Here is a 14,932-nt window from a genome sequence, read left to right as displayed (position 1 = left end):
CAGCGCTACTGGCAAAATATACTGTGGACAGATGAAACCAAGATTGAGTTGTTTGGGAAGAACACACAACACTGTGTGGAGAAAAAAAAGGCACAGCACACCAACATCAAAACTTCATCCCCACTGTAAAACATGGCGGAGGGAGCATCATGGTTTGGGGCTACTTTGCTGCCTCAGGGCCTGGACAGATTGTTGTCATTGATGTGAAAATGAATTCCAGAGTTTATCAAGACCTTTTGCAGGAAAACGTACGACCATCTGTCCGCCAACTGAAGCTCCGCAGAGGATGGGTGATGCAACAGGACAATGACCCAAAGCATACAAGTAATTCAACAAAACAATGGCTGCAACAACACAGAATACGCCTTCTGGAGTGGCCCAGTCAGAGTCCTGACCTCGACCCGATTGAAATGCTGTGGCATGGCCTTAAGAGAGCGATTCACACCAGACATCCCAAGAATATTGCTACACTGAAACAGTTTTGTGAAGAGGAGTGGTCCAAAATTACTCCAGATCGTTGTGCAGGTCTGATCTGCAACTACCGGAAACGTTTGGTTGAGGTTATTGCTGCCAAAGGAGGGTCAACCAGTTAAGTCCAAAGGTTCACATACTTTTTCCTCCCTGCACTGTGAATGTTTACATGTTATGTGCAATTAAACCATAACAACATCTAATGTTTGTGTAGTATTATGTTCAGCAGACTGTTCTTCTATTGTTGTGACTTAGATGACGTTCAGAGCACATTTTATGCCCAATTCATGCAAAACTCCACGTAATCCCAAAGTGTTCACATACTTTTTCTTGCAACTCTACCTAATGATGCCCACAAGCAACATAAGCCAAGAATAAAATATCAGGAAATAAAATATCAGGAACCAGAAGGTGACTCCTAATACCTTTATTCTGAATTGTCCATGCCAACATCAGCTTTTTAAAAAAGCATTTACATACACACCACAAAAAATATATATATATTTCTACATGCACTTTTCCATCTTGGATTGCAACAGTCTTGTTTTGTGACCAACCCCTTGTTACCATGTACACCTACTTCAATATCATGCCATCTGTCCTGCCTTTAGTTGCTTTATCTAACAATTTTTCATGCAATCCATGGATCTGTCATTTTAATAATAAAACCCCTCTTCCCTAGATTATCTTCTTTGGTAGTAAATAATCTCCCGCTTATGCTACCACTCATCATAAAACATATGTGCAATCATAATATGAGCTTTATTTGAATGCTATAAAAAGAGAATATATTTGTCAGTGAAAAAAAGTTTTAATTTCTGAATATAGGTTTTCACGGGAAAACTTTTTAATAACCCCAGTGATACTTCTAAACTTCGATCTCTTACAACAGCTGTTACCACTAGCAAGTGTCAGGAAAAAAAAAAATAGCATTTCAGGAAAAAGTACACTTTTCATTGCTCCTCCTAGTAACTCTGTAAATAAAAGGTCGGTTACCGAACCATTTGCAGGACTGTATAAACAATGACTTGGAGACCTATGGAATCGCAAAATCTTGCATCTCACAAACAAAAGTCTTTATATGGAGGGGGGAGGAGGGGAGTCGGAGGTCCCTTAAGTGTTTTTTGGAAAGGTAGACTTCACAGCTAACAATTAGTACCACCAAAACACAGCTTGATTTACCTAAAAGTTAGTTTTAATGCCCTTAAAATTAAAACATTTTCCCTTTTGCTAACCTGTAATAGCACTATGGGCAAATGTTCTCAATTTTTTAAGAGAAGTATAGCCAAAGCTTTTTTGGCTATACTTTTCCTATAGATCATGGGAGTGTAGTTCGTTCTGCACACCTGTGATTGTTTTCAGCCGACGAAGCAGCAGTTTTCTTTGCACAAAATGGGCATTAGAGTAATTGACTTGAATCCCAACCATGCGCTACCTGCAGAGTTTGCATGTTGTCCCTGTGTCTGCATGGGTTTCTTCTGGATACTCAGATTTCTTTCCACACTCCAAAGACATGCTGGTAGGTTAATTGCCTCCTGTCTAAAAATGTCCCTAGTATAGTTTTGGTTAAAAATATTAGCACCCCTGCATTTGTCAGATAATGCACAACTTCACCCAGAAAACTTGCAATTAGTTTAGGCATTTTCATGTTTATTTCTTTTGTTTGTATAGGTATAACACAAAAAAGGGGAAAAACAAAAAAACAAACACATTCCATGCAAAGCTCCAAATATGGACTGGACAAAAATTATTGGCACCCTCAATTTAATATTTGGTAACACACCCCTTGGAAAAATTAAGTGAAATCAATTGATACGTGTAACCATCAAGGAGTTCCTTACACCTCTCTGCTAGAATTTTGGACCACTCTGTCTATGTGCCACATGGAGCATGGAGAGAAGAAAGAAGAAAAGAACTGAGAAATTGAGAACAAACATTGTGGAAAAGCATGGAAAATCTCAAGGTTAAACAGTCCATCTCCAGAGATATTAATGTTCCTGTGTCCACTGTGCGCAACATTGTCAAGAAGTTTTCAGCCCATGCCACTGTAGAGCTAATCTCCCTGGATGTGAACCAAAAAAAAATAAAAAACTTATCAAAAATTGCAACAAAGGATTATTTGAATGGTGGCTAAAGAACCTCCTCCAACTTCTAGACAAATTGAAGCTGACCTTCAGGCATAGGGTACAACTGTGTAAGCTTGAACTGTATGTCCCCATCTGAATAAAAAGGGACGCTATTGTAGGAGACTCAGGAGGACCCCATTGCTGACACAAACATTTGGCAAAACTTAACCGAGGAAGCCAAAATCTTTTTGGGAAGATGTGCTGTGGACAGATAAAACAAAATCACAGCGTTTTGGTAAAGCCCATCATTCTAATGTTTTCATAAAAAGAAATGAGGCAGTTAACGGCTTCCCGACCGCCCTATAGCAGAAATATTGTGGCACTGTTGCGAAAAATCGCGGCTTCAATCATCGATCACTGTGCTGTGCACAGCCATCCCGAGCAGTGTGCTCGAGCTGACAAAACAATCTTCCTCCCTGTCAGTGATTGTCGGTAATCACCAGGCACTGGCGGGTAATTACCGGCAAGGACTCGGTGATTGATATCAGCGGCTGCGAATGGCAGCGCGCACCTCCCACCCAGAAATGCAAAATCACACATACATACACATATATATGTAGATATACCCATATACATATATATAGATGTGATTTTGCACACAGATGCCACCCTGTAGCTGTATATCTGCTATACGGCGGTCCTTAAGCGGTTAAGAAAGCGTTGGGTTGGAGAGTACTAAACTGGCCAGTAAGGAGCCCAGATCTAAATCCAATAGAGCACCTGTGGAGACATCTCAAAATAGCAGATGGGAAAAGGAACCCTTCCAATATGAGAGACCTGGACCAGTTAGCATAAGAACATTAGTCCAAAATTCCAGTAGAGAGGTGTAAGGAACTCATTGATGGTTACAGGAAGCAATTGATTTTAGTTATTTCCAAGGGGTGTGCTACCAATATATTTGACCATGAGCGAGTGTGTGTATGAAAGAATGGGTTGCTCTCAGGAACTTAGTAAATTCAAGCATGGTACCGTGGTAGGTTGCCACCTATGCAACAAGTCCGTCCGTAAAAATTCCCTTGCTACTAAATATTCCACAGTCAACTGTTAGTGATATTTAACAAAGTGGAAGCAACAGGGAACAGCAGCAGCTGTCTGCAGAGTCAATAGATAAAGACCTCCAAACTTCGTGTGGCCTTCAGATTAGCACAAGAGTATGTAGAGAGCTTCATGGAATGGGTTTCCATGGCCGAGCAGCTGCCTCCAAGCCTTACATCACCAAGTACAATGCAAAGCGTCAGATGCAGTGGTGTAAAACACGCCGCCACTGGACTTTAGAGCAGTGGAGATGTGTTCCCTGGAGTGATGAATTCAGATGTCAGCAGGAAACCGATTGATTAACCTCTTCGTGCCGGCCGCACATTTGCGTGCAATTAAGAAAAACATATGTGCTGAGAGTGTGCGCCCTGTGCGTTTCCCAGCACACATGTCCGGTACTCACAGAAAGGTCCCAATAAACGATTTCGATCAGGACCTTTCCCAATCATGTGACCGCCATGACAGCGAATCATGGTGGTCACATGACCCTAAAACCCTGCCCCGCCTCCCAGCTTCTGAAACCCTTCAAAAGGCCAGGTGGCGCCAGCATTAAGGGGTTAAAATTTGTGAAATAACAAGACCTACAAAATCAGGAACACTATCTTTGCATTCTAACAGTCCGATTCTACGTTAGGTAAAGGTGTATGGCAACACCAGCACTAATGTACAGTTATCTCTAGATACAAACAAAACTTACCTCATCAATGAAAATGTGAGTAAATTCAGTCAGGCTCTTTGCACCAACTATTTTCTGCAGAAGAACACCAGTCGTCACAAAGATCAAACGTGTGTCAGACGTGGCCTGCTTCTCCAAGCCTACCTAAAAACATAAAAACAATTGGAATCAGCGAATGCTAACATGAAAAGCAGCAAATGCACCAAAAAAGGAACGACATGTCCTCTCGATAAAATCAAATAAAAGAATAGTGCAGCGCATGATAAGAAACTATATAAATGGCCAAAAAAATTTATATAACAGATCCTCTTATGAGAAAATGTGAGTCCAGATAGAATGACCGTTATGGCGAGTCCAAGTAAAAGGCATGGGAACACTGCTCAGGTAGTGGGATTCCAGCAAGTGCTTTACATAAATAATGGAAATACAAAATCACCCATAAACTGAAGAGTAATAATCATCCAGTGGTGTGCGAGAGATTAGTGGGATTGCAAACTCACCAGAAGCACAATCGTAATGAGCATTGTATAATTTAAGTCAGCCTGGGGGACTCCCATCAATGGAACCTGGTCTGGTCTAGGATTCTCCACCACTGATGATATGGGCATATTAAGGAGATGTCAATCAGAGGTCCCTCTCCAGAGTGATAGGTCTGGTCAAAAGAAACTTAATCCATCCTGCCAAGTCGGATGGTACCCGAGTCATGTAATAAAAATGAAATTAAATGCAGAAAGTTCACATAGGAATGTGAAAAGTCAAATGCAGGTGGCCTGTGCTGGCAAGGTTACTGACCAGTCAGCTATTTGTAGGTGCCGCCGGACCTTATAAAGGAGGAGCCCCACTACCCAAAGACGTCACGCTGCCGGATCGCGGAGGTCCGGCGGCCCCTGGTCAAAAGTTTCTTTTGACCAGACTTATCACCCTGGAGAGGGACCTCTGATTGCCATCTTCTTAATAAGCCCATATCATCAGAGGTGGAGAATCCTAGACCAGACCAGGTTCCAGCATGGCACAATGCAGTCAGGCAAGTACCATTCTCCTGGCAATCGTCAAGCCCAGACACATCCATCGGATTGCCAGAGAAGCGCGATTTGTCACTCCAAAGAACAATTCTCCATGGCTCTAGAGTCCAGTGGTGGCATGCTTTACACCACTGCATCCAACGGTTTGCATTGCACTTGGTGATGTAAGGCTTGGAGGAAGCTGCTCGGCCAAGAAAACCCATTCCATGAAGCTCTCTATGCACTGTTGTGCTAATCTGAAGGCCACACGAAGTTTAGAGGTCTTTAGCTATTGACTCTGCAGACAGCTGCTGCTGTTCCCTGTTGCTTCCACTTTGTTAAATATCACTAACAGTTGACTGTGGAATATTTAGTAGCAAGGGAATTTTCACGGATGGACTTGTTGCAACCTCTGCAAACAGTTGGTGACATCTCCGCACTGTGTGTTTTAGCATGTGCTGACCCCGCTCTGTAATTTTTCATGGCCTACCACTTCGTGGCTGAGTTGCTGTTCACAGTTCCTTCCACTATTATAATACCACTAACAGTTGACCATGGAATGTTTAGTAGCAAGGAAATTTCACAGATGGACTTGGCAACCTATCACGGTATCACGCTTGAATTCACTGAGCTCCCAACAGCAACCCATTCTTTCACAAATGTTTGTAGACACAGTTTGCATGCCTAGGTGCTTGATTTTATACACCTGTGGCCATGGAGGTGATTGAATCCAATGACTTGGAGGGGGTGTCCCAATACTTTTGGCAATATGGACTATGTCCAGACAATGTCAAGAATTCCTTTGGATGGTGAGAAGCAGGGCATAAGGATGGCAGTACAAAGTCCTCATTGAGGTGGAATGGCAACACCAACTTTGGAGGAAAGGATGTTCTCGGGTTTACAATAACCTTGTTGTGAAGTACAAGGAAGGTTCTATACAGGAAGCCAGTGAAGAAACATCTGACAAATGTGATAACTACCATAGAGGCTACTCTGCATTCTACAAATGGCAACCTATCACGGTACCACACTTGAATTCACTGAGCTCTTGAGAGTGACCCATTCTTTCACTAATGCTTGTAGAAGCAGTCTGCATGCCTGGGTGTTTGATTTACACACCTGTGGCCATGGAGGCGATTGGAACACCTGAATTCAATGATTTGGAGAGTTGTCTCAACTGACAATATAGTGCATGTCTGAAGGGACCACATCCTGAATCAAGATTGGGGACACTGCAATGCAGAAAAACGGCCACAACAAAGAGAACAGAGGATCAACTTGATGTTCGAGAGCACGAGAAAGCAACTCACCACCAAGAGAACTGCAGACAGAAGGCGCAATGGGCCCCTGCCAGTGAGAACTGGAAAAAAAAAAAAAAAAAAAAAAAACTAGTATACATTAAATAAGGAAGAAAAAACTACAAGATAAAACACAAAATGAAGATTAGGAAAAAAATGCTTAGCCAAGACCCAAGAAAAACAAATCACATGCCACAAACTCCATTGAGTGAGGGGGGCATCCCTCTCTGCTTGGAGTAGTCACCCAATTAGGAGAACGAACAAAAGAACCCCATGATACATACTCAAGAAAGCTGCAAAACTACGGCAGATGTAGGACACAACTCCTAACTATCAAGTCCCACTAAGACCTCTGGGACTTGCACTGTTCTCCAGAGAGGGCATTTGCAAAAAGAATTCCAGAGCATTCCAACTGCTGACAGTACCCCTCCAAGTGAGGCATGAAGGTGTACGGTCCAGCACAGACAGACTAAGGGGTTCTACAAGGACTGATAAGAGAGACTGTTCAGAGGGGTGTCTCCTGAGAGTTGAGCAATAGGGATTCCAGAAAAGGGCACCCAAATGATAATCAATATTCCCAATTCCACGCATTCTTGGAATAGCCTGAAAACTAAATGGATGCTGCAAGAACAAACAGTTGGAACTGGTATCACAAATCAACGTACATATTTTGCCAATACAACATGGATCCTCAAGTAACATCCAAACTCCTCTTTAGAGATCACATGACAGTGGAAAAATGCAATGTTTCAGGACCATACAGGACTCTGACAAGCAATGTGACCAAAATGGAAGCCAATGCTTAGAGCAAAAACAAAAGTCAATTATTTTCGACCTTGTACGTTAGGGAAACCCCCAAAGAGGAACCGCCTTATGGGTGGCTCACCAGTTCCCAGAGATTGAAAATGTCCTCACAGCGAGGCAGGAGCTTAAAAGAGGTACCATTCTTGAGGTTATGTTCCTACCATGTGAGGGACAAGATGTCCAAGGAAGTAGGTAACACAAGCAGGACTAGGCAGACATGCCCTTGGAAACAGTCCTAACTAATGAGGGACAGCTGAGCAAGGGGACATACCACCTTGGGGTACAGCCTGACAGCTAATGGGGCTGATCTGAGCATGCAAATGCTGGAGAGGCACACTGCCCACTAACCTAGCTGGATGAAATAGGTCCATCACTCCAAGTGGTTGGTCCCACACTCAAAATGGTTACCCGAGGACAAGGCAGAGCTCTGGCTACAATCCATGGGGTATGTTAGAAGCAGATTTTTAGCATCTACATGCAAAGACTGCAGTGGAGGATGCGGAAGTTTCTTTTGTGACCATTCTACAGACCTCCTGCATTAAGGCAGCAGTCTGCCCTGGCCACCAGTGGCACCTTTAGGACACTTTCAAGGGAAGGTCCGAAAAGAAAGTCAAATGTAGACAACAGTGTCAGATGCTCCATGGATAGATTATCTGCATCAAAAGCATGCAGCCAGAGTGTCCTATGGCTTTCAACTGACAATCAGTCCCACAAGAGAAGTTTGGATGCTCGTACAAGCCATCACAACTAAAGCAAAAAACTCCAGATATTTGTTCTAATCAATCCATGATACGAGAACCTGTCCTAGCTAAGGAGGGGTCCACTTTTGGAAAGTCAACACATTCTAATATGGTATGGTAGTATAGGATCAGCGCTAAAATAGGACAGCTACTCTAGTCAATTAAAATTGGAATCTGAGAAAATAAATTTAGCAGTAAGACTCGAAAGGGTGAATATAACCCTGTTTGGTGGTGCACTTGTTTGTGTGGCTGGCAAGAGTTTTGACACACAGTCAGTAGGGTCCCAGGATCTTTCGGAACATTTCCATTTCTCAGGTGAAGAACTTAAAAAGAGGATTTAATGTCAAAGTCTTAGAAGCTGAAGGTGCTCTAAAAGACCGTAAGACTAGAACAGTAGGTTAATCCTCCAAATGCAGGGTAGAACAAACCGCATTTATCAGGTTTATGGCATCCCCTTGTAAATGTCAACAGTGGGTGGCTCAATTATCAACTTCTTCAGCAGAGAACTGGAAAGACTCATTCTAAATCAAAAAGATCACACCCTCAGACTTAGCCCAATGGTTCTGGTGTAGCAGAGACGGACTCTGTCATGGATGGTTCCAGTGCACATGTAGAGTATCTACAGGCAAATTTTTCCAGTAACGTGGCAGAAAAAAAACGTCGTTCAGAGTGGACATTGGGGACACCTCAACCTTAGCAGATGAAAATTCGGCAGACTGGCAAAAGACCCAACTAAAGGGGACTCAGGTTCTAGGGAAGTATGGGTGGAGGTCACCCATGGGACCGGACTATCCTAAGTCTTGTTGCATCTGCCCCGTGGCGTAGCTGGAACAGACATACACACTAAAGCTAGGTATACACATTCATACACACTAACGGGTTCAATGGAAAAAAAAACACAGATGTGTGATGCAGGGACCTCCTCTGTTGAGCAATTGTATTCTGATAAGGGAACTCTCCCCCCCCCCTCACCAGAAGACACAGATCAGCACTTGCAGACTTTGGCTGCAAGCAAAAATAAGATGTTGGTTTTCAAATACTGTCCAAAAGACCGTGTTCAACAGAGCGGTACAAATGTACTGAAAGTTGGCCAGCTCCTGCTGCACTAGCCAACCCTTGGTACACCAAGCTATGAAGGGCAGAAGAGGGGGATTTACAGGAGCTGGCTTACTGATCGCCAGTGCCCCAAGCTTCAGTAGTTGGCAGTAGAACGTAAACGTAATTAAATTCCTGTGTCTCTGGACACATGGACCATTATTTTATTTATTTTATTTTTTTGCATTGGTGCATCTCATCCATTGCAGTGTCCTGCTACCTGTGACTTGTCTAGTAAATTAACCTTGAAAAAGGTTGAGTGTTTGCAGACCTCCCACTAAGTTAAAACATCCAGCAAACCAAAGTTAACATGATTCAATCATCTGATACACACAAACCTACAATTTTTCAACCCAAAATGTTGCTTGCTCGTTAAATGACAGTAATTAAATCTATATCAATGCTAATATGTGGAGGAAAAAAAACAGAACATTTAAGACAATTCAATTCATCCAAGAAAAACAGCAGTTTGAAGAAAGACTAATTATAAAGTTCCTATATAAACATACAACCATTGCAGCGTTTGAAGGTAAACTCCTGTGCTATAAAACACAATAAAATCCTCCACCAGTGTCACCAATCAAAAAATGTCCTATATGTTGGCACTATATAAACCTTGTATAATAATATGCATGAAAATCAATCACCTTCACCAAATATGGACAGAAAGCTTAACAGAGAAATGGAATCTACAGAGTAGGGGTCAGTATGTGTCTATGTATGGTATAATCCTAATATACTGCTGATTATTCCAAAATCAGTCCTTAGCACTATCAACGACAACGTCATCAATGTCCCAAGAACAAAGGAAATGCTCAAATAATGCAGATTTATCCAAGTGCAGTTTAGTGAAATTAGTACAGCATAAAACACTTATTAAAAATTCGTACTGCTACCAGCAATAGATGCAGTGTAGCATAATGGTGCCAGAATTCAGCAAACAATATTATGCTATTTTTAATTTTAAAACAGAGGTTTCAGAGTCTCACTTAAAGCACTGCAGTTGTTTCAGTTCAATGACATACCGAGTCCTTCCTCCGTTCCTTCAACCATAGTGCATACTGCATAGCCACATATAAACCACGATAAAGATGCACTTGCATAAAATGTGAAATCAGAAACACTCAAAGTCCAGCTTGCATAACACTGCTCCAGAAGGCAGAGTCTACGAGCATGGGTTCAGAATAGATCGGCTGAGTAACACTCAATGCCATCCAACTTGGGAGACACTGATTGATATCTAGCAATGAAAAATGAAATAGTGTGAGGACAGCTCCAGATTAACCGCCTCCCGCCCACAATATAGTACGACGGGCGCAAGGCGGTTCTCTCGGTCTGGGAGGATGTCATATGACGTCTTCCCATTCTAAGCGCGCAGATCAGCGGTGCGCTGTGTCCCTCGAACACAGCGGATCACCGATAAACGGAAAGAGCCGAAGACGTCGGCTCAGTCATGTGATCAGCTGTGTCCAATCACAGCTGATCACATGTAAAATAGGGAAATACCAGTTATCGGCATTTCTCTCCTCACGAGCTGTCAAGCTGACAGCTCGAGATGAGAGGAGAACCGGTAATCGGCATCCCTCAGAGGGGACATGTACACTGATCATCAGGGCATGGATGATCAGTGTGCCCTGAAGATCTGTGTAGTCCAAGCAGTGTTACCTGCCAGTGTCCATCAGTGCCACATTTCAGTGCCTACCAGTGCACATTAATGCCACATAACAGTGCCCATCTAAGCTGCCTTTCCCTGTCGCCCGTCAGTGCCATCTAACAGTGCCACCTATCAGTGCCAGTCAGTGCCCATCAGTGATGCCTGTCAATGCCAATCAGTGCCACCTACCAGTGCCTCCTCAGTGCAGCCTCATTAGAACACATCAGTGAAGGAGAAAAATCACTTATTTACAAAAATTTAAAACAAAAAACTAAGAAAAAAAATTTTTTTTTTTTTCAAAATTTTCAGTGGTTTTTGGTTTAAGAAAAAATAAAAAAAACCCAGAGGTGATTAAATACCACCAAAATAAAGCTCTGTCACAAAAAAAAAAAGATAAAAATTTCATATGGGTAGTGATGCAACAGCACTGAAAGCTGGAAATTGGCCTGGGCAGGAAGAGGGTACAAGTGCCCTGTAGGCTAGTGGTTAAAGGGGAGTACTAAAAAAAAAAAAAAAAAAAAAAAAAAAAAAAAAAAAAAAAAAAAAAAAAAAGGTACTTTCAATATAATTGGGTGCACTTATTTCTGCACTCCTGTGACCCATATTCAACTGATAGCAGCTAAAGCCCACTGTCAGCTGAACCAGTGATGATTCTGCAGGGATCCCAACAATCCTGGGATCCCCCCAGATGCCTGACTAATGAGTCAGAGCCTGAGACAGCCACTCCTGTCCCCTCCACAGACCAGTGCTCCAGTGAGCGCTGAAGGGCTAGTGATTGACAGTCACCGCTCTCTGCTCAGTGAAAACTGAGCGGTAATCTGATTGCTCAATTCGTGGTAGGAGCCAGCAGAGGAAAGCTAAAGCATTGGATAGATGCCACAGCCATATAGGCAAGAATGTATGTTTATTATTTTATTCTCTAACTTTTTTTTTTTTTAAATGGACCCCAAGCTTCTAAAAGAAACAGAAAAATGTAACTGTTTTAGGTCGATTTTTTATTCTATCCTACAGTTCATGCTTTGGAACTAAAAAATTTATAATAAAGTCTTACCTGATAACCGATCAAGCCACTCAGAGGCCAGTTTCTCTCTTTGCTAATCCACTTGGCAATGCTACATGCAGCAATTTTTCTGGGCTGAGTAACCACAATGTTACAGTACATGGAATTCTGCATATGGTGATCAAGGATGTACTGAGGCAGCTGAGTGCTTTTACCACTTCCAGTTGCACCATGTATAATTACCACTGAATTGTACTCTATAAGAGAGATTAACTGAAATGACAAAAAACACAAACTTTTAAATAACTAGTTGAAAAATAAATCGCATGCGTACAAATTTACCTCGCATATATAATGAGGTTAAATCATGTATGTCACAAGAAACTTTTCATTCATGTTTTTCTAGCATGTTGGATGCAGAGACAGTAACTGCCTAACACATGCCACCTTATTCAATTTTGAAGCAGACTTAACTGTATAATTAAGCTTGGCTTGAAAATGTACTCTAGATGTATATATATATATATATATATATATATATATATATATATATATAAATAAATAAATGGCAGATTTATTCATGAATACATCCTTACAGTAAAATTCTGTGATAACCCTAACTAATCTTAAAAATACTCCTTCTCCTAACACATTTGCTTACTAACCTGAGTAAGGAAGATGCATATATTTACCTATTTTTATGCCACTCCGGTCAAGTCATGTAATCTGGATAGTAAAAAAAATAGGACTATCCAGTTCAACTTGCCAGCCTACCCCAGTCTAATAATGGCTATTGTCGGCAAGGAACACGGGTAAGTATACCTTATCAAAAGAGGGGGATAAGAAAGCCAGTTCAAACTGCCAGCCAGTTAGCCAACTATCAAAAACCAAATTAACCTAAGAACATGCGTTTAAAAACGGGTTTAGTTAGCACACATTTGCAAACACATACGTAAGCCACAGAGCCACATCACGGCACCCTGAGTATCTGTGGTCCTAACTCTATAAATTTTGAGAGTCCTCACCATGGAGGGTCAGTGGGTGCATTGGACACCCTGGCTGCCGTTGTGCTACATGCTGGGTGTCAGGTGCGCTCCCATGACCTTAATGAGGGGTGGGCTCTCTCAGGTTCACCTGCCCTTGTTTCTAACCATTTAAATGCATGTGCCTCCATTGTGAGGACTCTCAAGATTTATAGTTAGGACCACAGATACTCAGGGTGCCGTGATGTGGCTCTGTGGCTTACGTATGTATTTGCAAATGTGTGCTAACTAAACCCATTTTTAAACGCATGTTCTTAGACAGGTTAATTTGGTTTTTGATAGTTGGCTAACTGGCTGGCAGTTTGAACTGGCTTTCTTATCCCCCTCTTTTGATAAGGTATACTTATCCGTGTTCCTTGCCGACAATAGCTATTCTTAGACTGGGGTAGGCTGGCAAGTTGAACTGGATAGTCCTATTTTTTACTTTGTGACGCCTTCCATGTTCACGGTTTAAAAAGCCAGTTATAGACCTGGGTAGGTGACCAGTTTTTTCTTTGTATGTAATCTGGATACCCTGTGTCAACAAGCAGCGACTGCAGGGAAGGGGGGGTTGGCGAAAATGGATGGGCCACTGAGGCCTATGGGCGACGTCAGCACTCCAGTCTTCACCAGCTATTGTCAAGCGTGCTCTCCTTTGCCCTTAAACTGGACGCTGGCTGACACAAGGGAGATTATGTGACCAGGCCAGCATGAAAATATGTTACGTATATACAGCACTGTATAGCTGTAGTTATAGGCAGTTGTGTAAAAATGCTGTAAAATAGGAATGCTTTCATAGATAGGAGTGTTAATGCTTTATTTTTACCAATTAACAAAATGGAAAGAAAATGAACAGAAGAGAAATCAAATTCAAAATCTGATAAGACAACCCTTTGCCTTCGATACAGCATCAGTTCTTCTAGGTACATTTGCACACAGTTTTTGAAGGAACTTGGCAGGTAAGTTCTTCCAAATATCTTGGAGAACCAACACACAGATCTTCTGTGGATGTAGGCGGCCTCAAAATCCTTCTCTCTCTTCTTGTAATCCCAGACAGATGGCAATAACAGTCTGCAGACTTAAAGTTATCAGTTTTAGTATCGGAGCATTTGTAAGAATACAAGTACGCGTGCAAATGTTTTGTATCAGCACAAACATCAGTGCAATATATAGATTATTGTATGACCTCCAAGATTTGACAGCACAGAGTCTTCTAGGCATGGAATTGACAAGTTAGCGACATATTGCAACATCATTTTTCCATTCTTCAAAAACCACCTCTTTTAGAGGCTGGATGGAGAGTGATGCTCAGCTTGTCTCTTCAGAAATCCTTATAGATGTTGGATTAGGTTCAGATCAGGAGACATACTTGGCCACCGAATCACTTTCACCCTGTTCTTCAGAAATGAAACAGTGGCCTTAGATGTGTGTTTTGGATCATTGTTATGTTGGAAAAGTGCATGACAGCCGAGGGCATGGAGTGATGGTAGCATCTTGTCTTTCAATATAGAGCAGTATATCTGTGAATTCATGATACCATCAATGAAATGCAGCTCCCCGACACCAGTAGCACTCATGCAGCCCCACAGAAGGACACTGCCACCACGTTTCATGGTAGGAACCATGCATTTTTCTTTTTAATCCTCGCCTTTGCGACGCAACACAGTTTTGAAGCCATCAGTTCCAAAAACTGATATCTTGATCTCATCACGCCAGAGTACAGAATCCCAGTAGACTTTTTTTTTTTTTTTCTAGCATGGGCCCTGGCAAATTCTAGGTGGGCTCTTTTGTGCATGGGCTTTAAGAGAGGCTTCCTTCGTGGACGACATCCATACATGCCATTTCTTTGCAGTGTACACCATATTGTGTCACGGGAAACAATCACCCCAGTTTGGCTCTCTCTTTAGCCAACGTCAGTGAACTTGCATGGCGATTTTCTTCAACCCTTCTCATCAGAAGACACTCCTGTCGATGTGAACTTCTGTGGATGGCCTGGACTCCTCTGTGAGA

General features: G+C 42.2%; 1 protein-coding gene across 1 annotated transcript in view; it reads right to left on the bottom strand.

Moving 5' to 3' along the window:
• The window catches only part of TDRD9 (tudor domain containing 9), a 395,653-nt gene that overhangs the window by 312,192 nt on the left and 68,529 nt on the right, over positions 1–14,932 (bottom strand). Inside the window, exons 4-5 of the mRNA XM_089657266.1 lie at positions 11,952–12,173; positions 4,330–4,452 (exon numbers count right to left, since the gene is read on the bottom strand). Of these exons, the coding sequence (XP_089513392.1) occupies positions 4,330–4,452; positions 11,952–12,173 (345 nt within the window). The remainder of the gene's footprint in view (positions 1–4,329; positions 4,453–11,951; positions 12,174–14,932) is intronic.

The sequence above is a fragment of the Staurois parvus genome, unplaced genomic scaffold (assembly GCF_062004578.1).
Source record: "Staurois parvus isolate SC_StPar_1 unplaced genomic scaffold, SC_StPar_1.0 ptg000978l, whole genome shotgun sequence".
Taxonomy (NCBI): Eukaryota; Metazoa; Chordata; class Amphibia; order Anura; family Ranidae; genus Staurois; species Staurois parvus.
This window is presented reverse-complemented; position numbering and strand designations above follow the sequence as displayed.